Source organism: Aquarana catesbeiana, linkage group LG04 (genome assembly GCF_042186555.1).
Source record: "Aquarana catesbeiana isolate 2022-GZ linkage group LG04, ASM4218655v1, whole genome shotgun sequence".
Classification (NCBI taxonomy): domain Eukaryota; kingdom Metazoa; phylum Chordata; class Amphibia; order Anura; family Ranidae; genus Aquarana; species Aquarana catesbeiana.
In genome coordinates this window covers 413,472,064-413,485,152 of record NC_133327.1, presented here as the reverse complement: position 1 = coordinate 413,485,152, position 13,089 = coordinate 413,472,064, and the positions used below count along the sequence as shown (strand labels likewise).

Below are 13,089 nucleotides of genomic sequence, written 5' to 3'. Positions count from 1 at the left end.
TGGAGCCTGGCACTCAGCATCAGCAGCAGTCTTTAAGGGATCATTTACAGTGCCAAGAAACACATGGACTTGTACGTGGCTGGGAGGAGGTGGCTGCGGATCATGTTGTCCTTAGTGACCCAGGGGACTCCGGACCGAATGCCTCAGCAAACCTACGCTGCATGGCCTCCCTGATCCTGCAAAGCCTGCGGAAGGATCCTCATATTCATGGTATCAAGGAGAAGGAACAATACTGGCTGGCAACCCTCCTTGATCCACGTTACAAGGGTAAGGTTGTGGACCTTATCTTGCCGTTGCAGAGGGAGCAGAGGATGAAACATCTTCGGGAGGCCTTGCAGAAAGGTCTGTGCAACGCGATCCCAGAGACTGGGAGGTTACAAACTCCTATTTCTTTACGTGTTGCTGAGGCTTCGGTCAGTCAAAGAAGGAGCGGTGGAGAAGGTGGCCGTCTGTCCGATGCGTTCAGACAATTTTTTAGTCCGCAGCTCCAAGGTATGATCGGTTCCAGCAACCATCGCCAGCGTCTGTTTTACATGGTGCAGGAATACCTAGGGGCAAGATCTGACTTGGACACCTTTCCCACTGAAAATCCTCTGGGTTACTGGGTCTTGAGGATGGATCACTGGCCAGAGCTTGCACAGTATGTAGTTGGAGCTACTGGCCTGTCCTGCATCCAGCGTTCTTTCGGAACGCACATTCAGTGCTGCTGGAGGCTTTGCAACCGATCACAGGGTGCGTCTGTCCACCGACTCGGTCGATCGACTGACCTTCATAAAAATGAATCAGTCTTGGATCACCACCAGCTACCAAGCACCTGATGCTGATGTAACCGAATACATTTTTTTGAAATGTCAGATCCCTTTAAAGACTGCCTATGCTGATGCTGAGTGACTATCCTGTTATGCTGAGTAATTATCCTCTTCCTCCTCAATGATCATGCTGATAGCTTGTAAGAACATTTTTGGTTCTGGGCACCGCCACCAGTGCCTAAGGCCCAATTTTTCAGCCCCTGTTTAACAGGGGTGTATAATTACAATTTTTGATGCAATTCTTTGCAGCAGGGCTCCTTCCTGCGTTCCAACTATAGTATCTGTGAGGGATTGCAGTGTTGTGGCACCAGCACCAGTGCCTAAGGCCCAATTTTTCAGCCCCTGTTTAACAGGGGCGTGTAATTTACAAATTTTGATGCAATACTTTGCAGCAGGGCTCGTTCCTGCGTTCCAACTAGAGTATCTGTGAGGGGTTGCAGTGTTGTGGCACCAGCACCAGTGCCTAAGGCCCAATTTTTCAGCCCTTGTTTAACAGGGGCATGTAATTACAATTTTTGATGCAATATTTTGCAGCAGGGCTCGTTTCTGCGTTCCAACTAGAGTATCTGTGAGGGGTTGCAGTGTTGTGGCACCAGCACCAGTGCCTAAGGCCCAATTTTTCAGCCCCTGTTCAACAGGGGCATGTAATTACAAATAAGTAAGAGATGCTGTACTGAACAGTAAAGCATATGTGCAAAAACCATAAGTGAAATGAAATGAACAAACACAGTATAAAGTGTCCACATATGGTAAATGGATGATTCCAAACTCAAATTAATAAGAGGAACTGGTATGGACCAAAAAATGATGTGAAACTAGAAAATAAAGTCAATGGTGCACAGTGTGGATCTGTGACTGTGAGTCAACAACGGGGTACAGAACTTCCGTAGCTGTAAACCAACATCTCGATGTGGGGCATCAGAATGAAAACATCAGGAAGTAAGATAAGATGGGTACTCTTACCAGATGACGTGGACTCCACTGTCATATGACATGGAGTCAATGATGCATGGAGCCAAACCTAGGCTGGAAAACGATATCCGGAACGGTGGAACCTCTGTCTCACTTCTCGACTTCTCTGGTGGGGTCTTCACCCCACCAGAGAAGTCGAGAAGTGAGACAGAGGTTCCACCGTTCCGGAAACATCAGGAAGGGCCGCCAACTGGATATCAGCCAATAGACCTCAAGGATGTGTTCCAAGGAGAAGCCAGGGACAGATTTGATTCAGACCCCATGATGGAAGTAGGGCTACTGGAAGGCAGTTTCTTGCATCGGGGTAATATGCAAATAAAAAATAAAAAGCTTCTGCATAGTGCAGGTAAACCAGGGATTTTTATTTCTAAAAATACCATACAAAAAATGGATAAAAGTGATCACAATTGAAATAAAATCTAAGCAGCGTAAGGAAGGGGAGATCGCCCATTCCTTACGCTGCTTAGATTTTATTTCAATTGTGATCACTTTTATCCATTTTTTGTATGGTATTTTTAGAAATAAAAATCCCTGGTTTACCTGCACTATGCAGAAGCTTTTTATTTTTTATTTGCATATTACCCCGATGCAAGAAAATGCCTTCCAGTAGCCCTACTTCCATCACGGGGTCTGGATCAAATCTGTCCCTGGCTTCTCCTTGGAACACATCCTTGAGGTCTATTGGCTGATATCCAGTTGGCGGCCCTTCCTGATGTTTCTTCACCCCACCAGAGAAGTCGAGAAGTGAGACAGAGGTTCCACCTTTCCAGATATCGTTTTCCAGCCTAGGTTTGGCTCCATGCACCATTGACTCCATGTCATATGACAGTGGAGTCCATGTCATCTGGTAAGAGTACCCATCTTATCTTACTTCCTGATGTTTTCATTCTGATGCCCCATATCGAGATGTTGGTTTACAGCTACGGAAGTTCTGTACCCCGTTGTTGACTCAGTCACAGATCCACACTGTGCACCATTGACTTTATTTTCTAGTTTCACATCATTTTTTGGTCCATACCAGTTCCTCTTATTAATTTGAGTTTGGAATCATCCATTTACCATATGTGGACACTTTATACTGTGTTTGTTCATTTCATTTCACTTATGGTTTTTGCACATATGCTTTACTGTTCAGTACAGCATCTCTTACTTAATTGTTTCACTACACCTTAACTTTCTAATACTTCTTAGCGCTGCATTTTTTTCCCAGTTACCAGTTATTGTTTGTCACAATGTATGCAGCTGCTGGCTCACATATATTTTATTTTTGCTATTAGAGCGCAGTGTTTTCATATTCTCTTGCATGTAATTACAATTCTTGATCTAATATTTCACAGCAGGGCCCGTTTCTGCGCCCACCAAGAGCGAGTGAGGACTTACAGTGTTGTGGCACTAGCACCACCACCAAAGGCCCAATTTTTCAGTCCCTGTTCAACAGGGGCATGTAATTACAATTCTTGATCTAATATTTCACAGCAGGGCCCTGTGAGGGCTTACAGTGTTGTGGCCACAACAACACCTAAGGCCCAAATTTCTGCTGAGTATATAGGGCAGGCATCCAACTTCCAACTTCCAAACGACTCCTACTTGCACACGGAAGGAGACAACAGGAAGTGAGGTGAAATCTACCCCTAGGAAGGGAAATTCTCTCCTGTAATGCCCCGTACACACGGTCGGATTTTCCGATGGAAAATGTCCGATCGGAGCGTGTTGTCGGAAATTCCGACCGTGTGCGGGCTCCATCGGACATTTTCCATTGGATTTTCCGACACACAAAGTTGGAGAGCAGGAGATAAAATTTTCCGACAACAAAATCCGATCGCGTCAATTCCGACCGTGTGTGGCCTGTTCCAACGCACAAAGTGCCACGCATGCTCAGAAGAAATTCCGGCACGGAACAGCTCGTTCTGGTAAACTTAGCGTTCGCAATGGATACAGCACTTTCGTCATGCTGCAATGTCAAAAATGGTTTAATACAGCGCACTCTCTTCTTCTTTATAATGTGACAAGAATTAAGTAGTTTTGCTGCTCATATTCACACACACTTCCCACAAAGTTTTATTTTTGTTTTTTTATTGGGATTCCCTGAATATATTGTTATTAGTTGTCACATCTGACAGAATGTTTTTTTTTTTTTTTAATTTTTTTGGGGATTTTAAGCCTTTTTTTTTAGATTTAATTTTTGTATTTTTTCCAAGGCTGATCTTTGTTCAATGTCATTTTTATTTTTACTCCAGAATATTTTTGTGTGTGTTTTGTGTGTCAAGTTAGCCCAACACCATTGATATCTTGTATTATTTAATCTCAAGGAGATTGTTTGGTGTTGGTGTCCCTTGTTAATTTTTACATTGTATATTTGAAATGTACCTGAATCCTCCCCAAAAAACTGTCCTTTTTGAAGTAAAACACATAGGAGAGTATAATTCAAAACAAAAATCCTTTATTAAGGGATCAGAACCAAACAAAGAGGGAGGCAACACTGGATCAACAGGAGAAATTAGCGAAGCCTGGGACCCCCACGGCAGACATCAATTCTTGAACATCAAAATTGGTGGCCTGAGGAGTCCATATGTAAGGGAGGGCAGTCTGGTCCAGAAGTCGCAGAGATCTGGAAAGCAGCAGATGACATCTGTGTCCCCAGACTGTGGTACCACAAGAGGCTGCATCTTTTGGTCGACCAGACTGGACCCAAGGTCCTCACTTTCTGGTCTTCCTTCCACGCTTCCTTCCGGGCTGTGGCTGTGCTGTTGGAGATGTGGCAGGAGGAGGAGTAGGACCTGGAGGAGGAGGAGGACCTGGATGAGAAGGAGGAGGAGGAGGAGGACATGCAGGAGGAGGAGGACCTGCAGGAGGAGGAGGAGGACCATAGCAAAGGTGTGTCTGAGCTGTAATTAGGCCCCTCATACCTTTGTTAAGAGCCTCCAATATGAGCGACTCACACATGGCTTGTTGGCCCTCCTCCATCCTCTGCATTTTATAGGCAATGGTGGCAGCAATGTCCTCCTCCACGGTTTGTGGTGCTCCCAGGACCTCTGTAGCCCTCCAAAAGAGTTCTCTGGCAGCCTCCTCTAGGGCACTCCTCTTCCTGCCACTTTCTCTTTCCAGGTGTAGGGGAGGGACCTGCAGATCAGCCAGCCGGCTCGGCCCGGCCACCTCCTGGCTGAGACTTCCCTGTGTATGAAAAAGGGACATGGTTTTAGTTTTTGCATCATCAATCACAATCATAAATTAGTGCTCCAAACTAACATCTAGTTAACATCATTGATTGGACAAGCAGAAATATTTAGAGGAATGCTATACCTGGCTCAATCTGGGCTCCTCCACATGTTGTTGCCTGGAAGGCCCAGGTTGGGCGTCAGAAGCCTCAGCTGGGGTGGAAGGAAGCATGGAAGGAAGACTGGAGAGGGATGGCCTGGGTTCAGTCTGGCCTGCCAGAAAATGCAGCCTGTCCCCACATCCTGGGGACATAGATGTCATCTGCTGCTCCTGATCTCTGTGAAGCCAGGACTTTCTTGAGCTCCCTTAGATAAGTGCTCCTCAGGCCACCAATTAAGATCTTCAAATATGTGATGTCTGCCGTGAGGATCACCTGCTTCACAATTTCACACAATTGTTCCAGTGCTGCCTTCCTCTTTGTTTGGTTCTTGTAATGTGGGTGGTTGATCTCCCACAGACATGGCAGCTCCCTTAACATATCTATGAATACTGACATGAAGTCATTGTCTTTCACTATCATATCCATGTTCACTGCAAGACACAACACAAGACAAAGCCTAATGTCAGACAAAACTCTCCTAATCTTGTTACAATATAGGCCTCAATATAGAAGCAGTATAGGCACAAGTTTGTCTCTTACCTTCGTTCTTACGATCGGCGCGTCCAATGCTCCTTCCTCCGCTCACAGATCGTACGTACTACGCACGCGTGTTACGCTTTAAACACACTGCGCATGCGTGTAACTCCGCCCGCCCCTGACATTCTTTCTAGTCTATTCCCCGCCCCTTTTTGTTCGGCGCAGTGGGTGAAGAGCACATGGCGGGGTTAGAGCAGGTGCGTGCTAATTCTAGCAACGAGGAGGAGGAAAGCCCGGATCCGGAAACGTCCCGATCCAGAAGGAGACGATTTAAGGCCACAAATATGTCCTTTGGGGAGATGTTGGAGATGGTGGACATCATGAAGAAGGCCGACTATGACGGCAAGTATGGACCTTACCCCCACCCCAACATCAGAAAGGCCAAAATCATTGCTAAAGTGATCAAAAGTCTGCACAGAAACTTCGGGGTACGATGATCGAAAGATCAGCTCAGGAAGCGGTGGTCGGACCTAAAATTAAGAGAGCCCGAGCAGTACCGAAAGATCCGGTACTGCAAAAAAGTAAGTAGTTGTGCTGTGTTCCTATTATTTTTGTCTTTATTAAGTTTGTGCTGCTCCATATGCTTATCTTAATTGTACAGTTTAAACTGTCAACTTTAATGTTCATGGGCCTATTATTCGTTCATCTACAACATTTTTTTTAACCCTCTAAAACAACATTGTTTCTGCCATATGCATTTGCCCACATTTTTTAGGGCCTACTTGGATGAAAAATATTTGGTTGTGTAGATGGGTTTGTTACTAGAATGAAATGCAAACTAGATTCTGTGTAAGGAGAGGACACTGAGCAGCTGTTTTCACATCTGGACACTGGAGCACTAGTGTGGGACACAAGAACACCATTTTTATTACAGGGCCACACAGGTGCTACAGTGTATACTATAGGGGGGTCTCCATCTGTGAAGCTTGTACTAAACAGGTAAAGTATTGCAGGTTGGCAAAGGACAATAAAAAAGCGACATCTTGGAACTCTGCAAAAATAGACAATTGTACCCCACTTCCAAGCAATGTTTCCTATTTATAGTTCTGCCATCAAATCACTGTGTGCTAATTATACCATTTTTGTTTTACATAGGGGAGAGAAGACTCGGAGGACACCCCTCATCCGAGGAGAACAGAGACCCCCCACCTCGGGAAGAAGGTGAAATACCCCCAACCCAAGTGGAGCAGGAGGAGGAAGAAGATGTGGTAGAACTTGCCACCACAACAGGTGAGTGTCTGTGACCACAGGCTCGGGTAAGAGATGGATGCTGGCAGATTTTTGATACCTGTTTTTGTTTGGTATCTCTCTTTTTAGGTGATCAAGATCCTTTCACATCCAAAAGTGCCAGGATGCTGATCGGGGAGATCATGGGGTGTAATTTGAAATTGGAGAACCTAAAGACAAAAATCAATGATGTGATTAAAAGAAATAATAAAATCATTGATGTTTTGGGGCGAATTTAAAACCCCACCAAATCACTTTTTTGATTGTGGTCCAATGTTTTAAATCTTTTTGAAATGTTTTGAAAAGCCAAATTTGGAGGATGCACACAGTGTGCCAACATGTGCTATCTGCCATCACGGGAGATCAATGGACGCGTTTTGGGGGTGCAACCCCTTCCTCAATTATAAAGTAGCAGTGAGGAAGGGCTTGCTCCTCCAAAACACGTCCCTTGATCCCCCGTGATGGCAGCTAGCACATGTTGACATTCTTAAATTGCTGTGCATCTTCCAAATTTGGCTTTTCCAGGGGTGATTTTCCCCCATCTGAACGCAATATCAAACACAGTTCCTAAATACTGATGTCTGATATTGCCTTCAGATTTTACCTAATGTGAACTTTGTAAGTTCAAGTTTTTTGTCTTTCTTGTTGGTTTTACACAGGCCTGTTTTATCATAAATGGACATTTCTATTTTTGATAATGCCACCCAAAAAATTGTTATACAACAAACATGTTGGTTTGTTTTAAAAACCTTTGGTAAATGCACATGTGATTGTGCAGGTATAAAAAAGTTGGTTCATCAAGAATGTGTGGATTATTGTCTCAACACTACAACACTTTTGGGGTTAATTGCTGTTTTCAGGGAAAATGGGGGTTATTTCCTAAGGGCAAATCCACTTTGCACTACAAGTGCAGGTTCAGTGCAGTTGCAAGTGCACTTGTAGTGAAATGTGTTTTTGCATTTAGTAAATAACAGCCAACAGTGCTTTGTATAAGGTTACACAATCACGCCATTTTCTGCACTCAACACATTTCTGTCAGGGTCAGCTAAAACAAACACAAGCAGTAAATGTCCACAAAGAATTTCTTTTTGTTTTTTATTATAAAAAGGCTTCACATATTTGCTGGCATATTGATGGCCCCCCTACCAGCAAAGAACTCCAGGTAGCATAACCGGACATCACGGGCACTCAGGGAGGGCAAGCCAGGACGGCCGCTTTCAAGCGCCGTCAGTGTGGTTTCATGTATCATTCCGGCCTCAGGCCCAACTGAGCCAGCATAGTTGGCCAAATGTTTCCTTAAAAAGTTATGGAGAACACAGCACGCAAGTATAATATGGTTCAGTTTATACTCCGCCATATGGATGTGTGTCAGAAATAGGCGGAACCAGCTGGCCAGGATTCCAAATGTGTTCTCCACCACTCTTCAGGCTCTGGCCAGCTGGTAATTAAAAACCCTCTGTTCCGGGGTGAGGGTCCTCATTGGGAATGGCCGCATCAGGTGGTCCCCCAGCGCAAACGCTTCATCCGCAACGAACACGAATGGGAGTCCTTCCACATTGTCCTCTGAAACTGGCAAGTCCAAGCTGCCATTCTGGAGACGCCTGTAAAACTCCGTCTGGGCGATGACTCCACCATCGGACATCCGGCCATTCTTCCCCATGTCCACATACAGGAAGTCGTAATTAGCCGACACCACCGCCAACATCACTATACTATTGAACCCCTTATAGCTGAAATAGTATGACCCCGAGTTGGGTGGTGGGATGATGTGGACATGTTTCCCATCAATTGCCCCTCCGCAGTTAGGAAAGTCCCACCGCTGGGCAAAGTGGGAGGCCACAGTCTGCCATTCCTGTGGCGTGGAAGGAAACTGTTGAGGAAAAAACAATAAACATTACTATTTTTGATCAGAAACATGGCAAGCAGATTAGACACAAACATTATGGGTCAACCTCCAGATAGCATTTATTAAGGGGAATTTAACAACGCCAAAGTATAAGGTACACCTATCATATTCCCCCCCCCCCCCCCCCCCATGGGCCATTTCTAACATTATGGGGTGTGTGAAAATCTTGGACAGGTAACCCTCTTCACTTCATTGAGAGATGAATGTCTAAATAATGGGTATTACTTGGAACAGCCCCTTCTTAGTTACACTATTGGCATCCCACTGGACAGGTAAGAAGTGTCATAATACAAAGATAGAAATACACACTGTACACATTTGAGGACATTTGGACATTCTGCTATTACCTATCAAGATAATAATAGGATCCAAAAACTTTAAACAGTACCATTTGAAAGTATACCGGCAGGCCCTTGCACTACATGCTTTGGGGAATTCATCCATAAATCTGAGCAGAAAAGAGATGGGTATAGTGTGTATGGGTTTGGCAAAGTCAGCAGATAGATGATTGAGGATAGAGAATTGGGATCAGCTGACTTAGCAGTTGGGGGAGGGAGGGTTACTAAAAATGATTTGGGGACACCACCAAAAAAAAAGCCTCTGGCACTCTGCCTGAATTTAAAGCAAAAATAACATTTCAAAACATTTTAGGGGGTGTTTGGGGTAAAGCACTACTATGGAGCAGAAGAAATACATTGTTAAGTGACTACATGAGGTGAATATAGGGCCAGGAGACACCATGCTGGGGAGGTTATTGAAGGGCAAATATGTATGAAGGACCTAAAATAATAATTACATAAAAATCCTGCATGCATGAGGACAAAGGGGACATTCACAGCATATTACAATCATGGTAATTAGGGAATGAGGAAAGAAATACAATATATTAGCAAACATTCAATACAATAAAATGTGATAGAAAAGGATAAAAATCTTACCTTCATATACTCCTTCTGCAGGACCTGTATGATGGCAGAACAGGTCTCTGGGATAATGATACCCAGAGCCTGGGGGGAGATGCCTGTCGAGAACTTCAAGTCCTGCAGGCTTCTCCCTGTCGCCAAGTACCGCAGGGTAGCGACCAACCTCTGCTCCGGAGTGATGGCTTGCCTCATGCAGGTATCCTGCCTGCTGATATAGGGGGTCAGCGAAGCCAACAGACGGTGAAACACGGGGTCCGTCATCCTGAGAATGTTCCTGAAATCATCAGGATTATTCTCACAGATCTCACGGAGCAAAGGCATATGAGACAACTGGTCACGCTGAAGCAACCAATTCTTGGTCCATGAACTCCTCCCCTCCCTGTTCATGGACTGGACTTGTGTCAAGGTCAGGACCCCAACACCAAGCCCCCGCACAGCACGAACTCTACGAGGAGTACGCATACGCAACATGGCTAGAAAATGGTCGGCTGCTCAGAACGAAGTAACAGAACGCACTGAAGAACAGCAAGGCCTGTGAAGAGCGACCTGAAAAACAGTAACGAACGGACAAGAATACAATGACTAATTAAAGTCACGCGGAACTTGCTGCACGCATTGAACAGCAGATGCAAACCCACAAGCACAAACTGAACGGCAGAAAAAGATCTGAAAGCCACGAGTCTGAAAAAGCGCGAATTGTCTCTCACCAAACTTTTACTAACACGAGATTAGCAAAAGGAGCCCAAAGGGTGCCGAGCTTGGTTCTGAACCGGCCTTTTCTAGTCTCGTTGTACGTGCTTGACGTCACCGCGTTCTTGGCGATCGGAAATTCCGACAACTTTGTGCGACCGTGTGTACGCAAAACAAGTTTGAGCCAACATCCGTCGGAAAAAAATCCTAGGATTTTGTTGTCGGAATGTCCGAACAAAGTCCGACCGTGTGTACGGGGCATAAGAATTAATATGGGAAAAACTTTTCTCCTTTCCACTGATGCTTTATCACCAATCCTTGTTTCACAAAGAAACCCAAATTTTCAAAAAACATTTGTCATTGTCAAGTGAGGTGAAATCTTCTGAAGAGGAGCACAAACAGCAAAACAAATGTCACAGGGGTGATAACCCTTCCCTAGGTTTTCCAAAAAGCTTAAAATAGATTTTTTGAGCTAAACACGTTACCAGTTCAAAATTACAAACATATTCTACTTAACAACAAACCTACAGTCCCTGTCTTGTTTGCACCGCCTGTATACTGCTGTTCAGAGTATATAGGGCCTGGGAGCCCCACACCTTTCCTTTTTTAATTTGGGTGCGGGGTTCCCATTAATATCCATACAAGACCCAAAGGGCCTAGTAATGGACTTGGGGGTACCCATGCTGTTTGTCTCACTGATTTTCATCCATATTGCCAGGACCCGACATTACATTAAAGCCGCAAGCAGTTTTAAATGACTTTTTTTCCTTTAAAAATGACATTTTGTGCAGGGACTGTTCTAAGCACGGGAAACACGTGCCACTTTACAGGCATACTATAGACACCCCCCAGGTACGATTTTTTTTTACTTTAAGCATCATTAAAATCACTGCTCCCGAAAAAACGGCCATTTTTAAAAGTTTTTTTTGCATTGATACATGTCCCCTGGGGCAGGTCCCCAAACCCTTTTTAGGACAATACCATGAAAATCAGCCTTTAAAATGAGCACTTTTGATTTTGAACGTTCGAGTCCCATAGACGTCAATGGGGTTCTAACGTTCGTGCGAATTTTCGTTCCCTCGCAGGTTCTGGTGCGAACCGAACCGGGGGGTGTTCGGCTCATCCCTAACCAGGAGGAGGAGGACAAGGAGACATGTGCCTGGGGAGTCAGACCATGACAATCTAAATATGTACTGTCAGAGCTGCACCAGAGATGGACAGAGTGCTGGGAAATATGAGAAATGATTGAGCTATTCCCTGCTGGGGAGAGCAGAATAAAGTTCTATTAAAATTGCAATATAGCGAGAGCGTGCTCAGAGAGTATAGAGTGCTTATTGACTGTCCTACCAGAGAGTGCTCAGAGATTGAAGAGTGCAGTGAAGAGTGCTCACTGCTGCCCCTGGAGGATGGGGATTACTGGTGGCTCAGAGCGAGGTGCACAGGTGAGAGGGGAGGAGACGCTGCACCTGCCAGGGAGGGCAAGGTCTCCTAGAGGGGCAATTACTGTAGCGGACCGTGTGTGATCTCCTCCTCTTGGGGATCAGACATATGGTGGAGTGAGTGGAGTTCTGTCCAATGTTTGGGAGTTCAGAGTAATTTTCTAGCAAATAATGTTTTTTACATGTAGGAGAGAAATGCCAGAATTGGACTGGGCTCGAAGTAGTTAAAAAAACAAACAAAAAATAATATATGTATTACCTTGTTATCTGTAGTAATGACAAAATTATTGCCGAATGGCAGATCCATAGAAGAAATGTAAAAATTGCTCTGGTCCATAGGGGGTGAATGGGTGTGAGAGGCGAAGTGGTTAAACAAAATATAAACTCATACAGCTGCAATGTGTTGTAAATGTTTTGATGCACAATTTAATTTGCTTATTTGCAGAAAGCACACATCATTGTGACTCCTGAATATGCTATATGTTGTTTTGGTTTGAGCCGAGAAGCAGTGTATCCTTACCTTGAAGATATACCTGAACCTGCAGTTAACTGGACTCCATGCAATGATCCACAAAGGTGAGCCTTAAAGTGATACTCACTTTTTTTTTTTTTTGGTTAAAAATAACAGACATGTTGCACTTACCTGCTCTGTTGCAGTAGTTTTGCACAGAGCAGCCATGATCTTCCTCTCCTCAGGTCCCTCTTCTGTGCTCTTTGCCTCTCCCTCCTGTTGAGTGCCCCCACAGCACGCAGCTTGCTATGGGGTCACCCAAGCCAAGTCACAGCTCCCTGTGTCCATTCAGACATGGAGTGGTGGCCCGGCCCCACCCCCTTTCTCTCCACGTTGGCTCACTGACTTTGACAGCAGAGGGAGCCAATGGCGCTGCGCTGCTGTCTCAGCCAATGAGGAGGGAAGTCCCGGGTAGCCAAGTCTCTTGTGCAACATCGCTGGATCTAGATGGATCTCAGGTAAGTATTAGGGGGGATGAGGTTGGGGGCAGGGGCTGCTGCACACAGAATGCATTTTATGCTAACACATAGAATGCATGAAGATAAAAAAAAAACCTTCTGCCTTTACAACCACTTTAATCCAATTAGGATATTATTGAAGGGAGAATAAAAGCATTGGTTACCTCACACTAATGCCCCGTACACACGGTCGGATTTTCCGACGGAAAATGTGTGATAGGACCTTGTTGTCGGAAATTCCGACCGTGTGTAGGCTCCATCACACATTTTCCATCGGATTTTCCGACACACAAAGTTTGAG

The 13,089-nt window shown here is 44.9% G+C and overlaps 1 protein-coding gene across 1 annotated transcript in view; it reads left to right on the top strand.

Annotated features, from left to right (window-relative positions):
* The window catches only part of LOC141140290 (pantetheinase-like), a 110,088-nt gene that overhangs the window by 26,573 nt on the left and 70,426 nt on the right, over positions 1 to 13,089 (top strand). Inside the window, exon 2 of the mRNA XM_073627297.1 lies at positions 12,265 to 12,395. Within this exon, the coding sequence (XP_073483398.1) occupies positions 12,265 to 12,395 (131 nt within the window). The remainder of the gene's footprint in view (positions 1 to 12,264; positions 12,396 to 13,089) is intronic.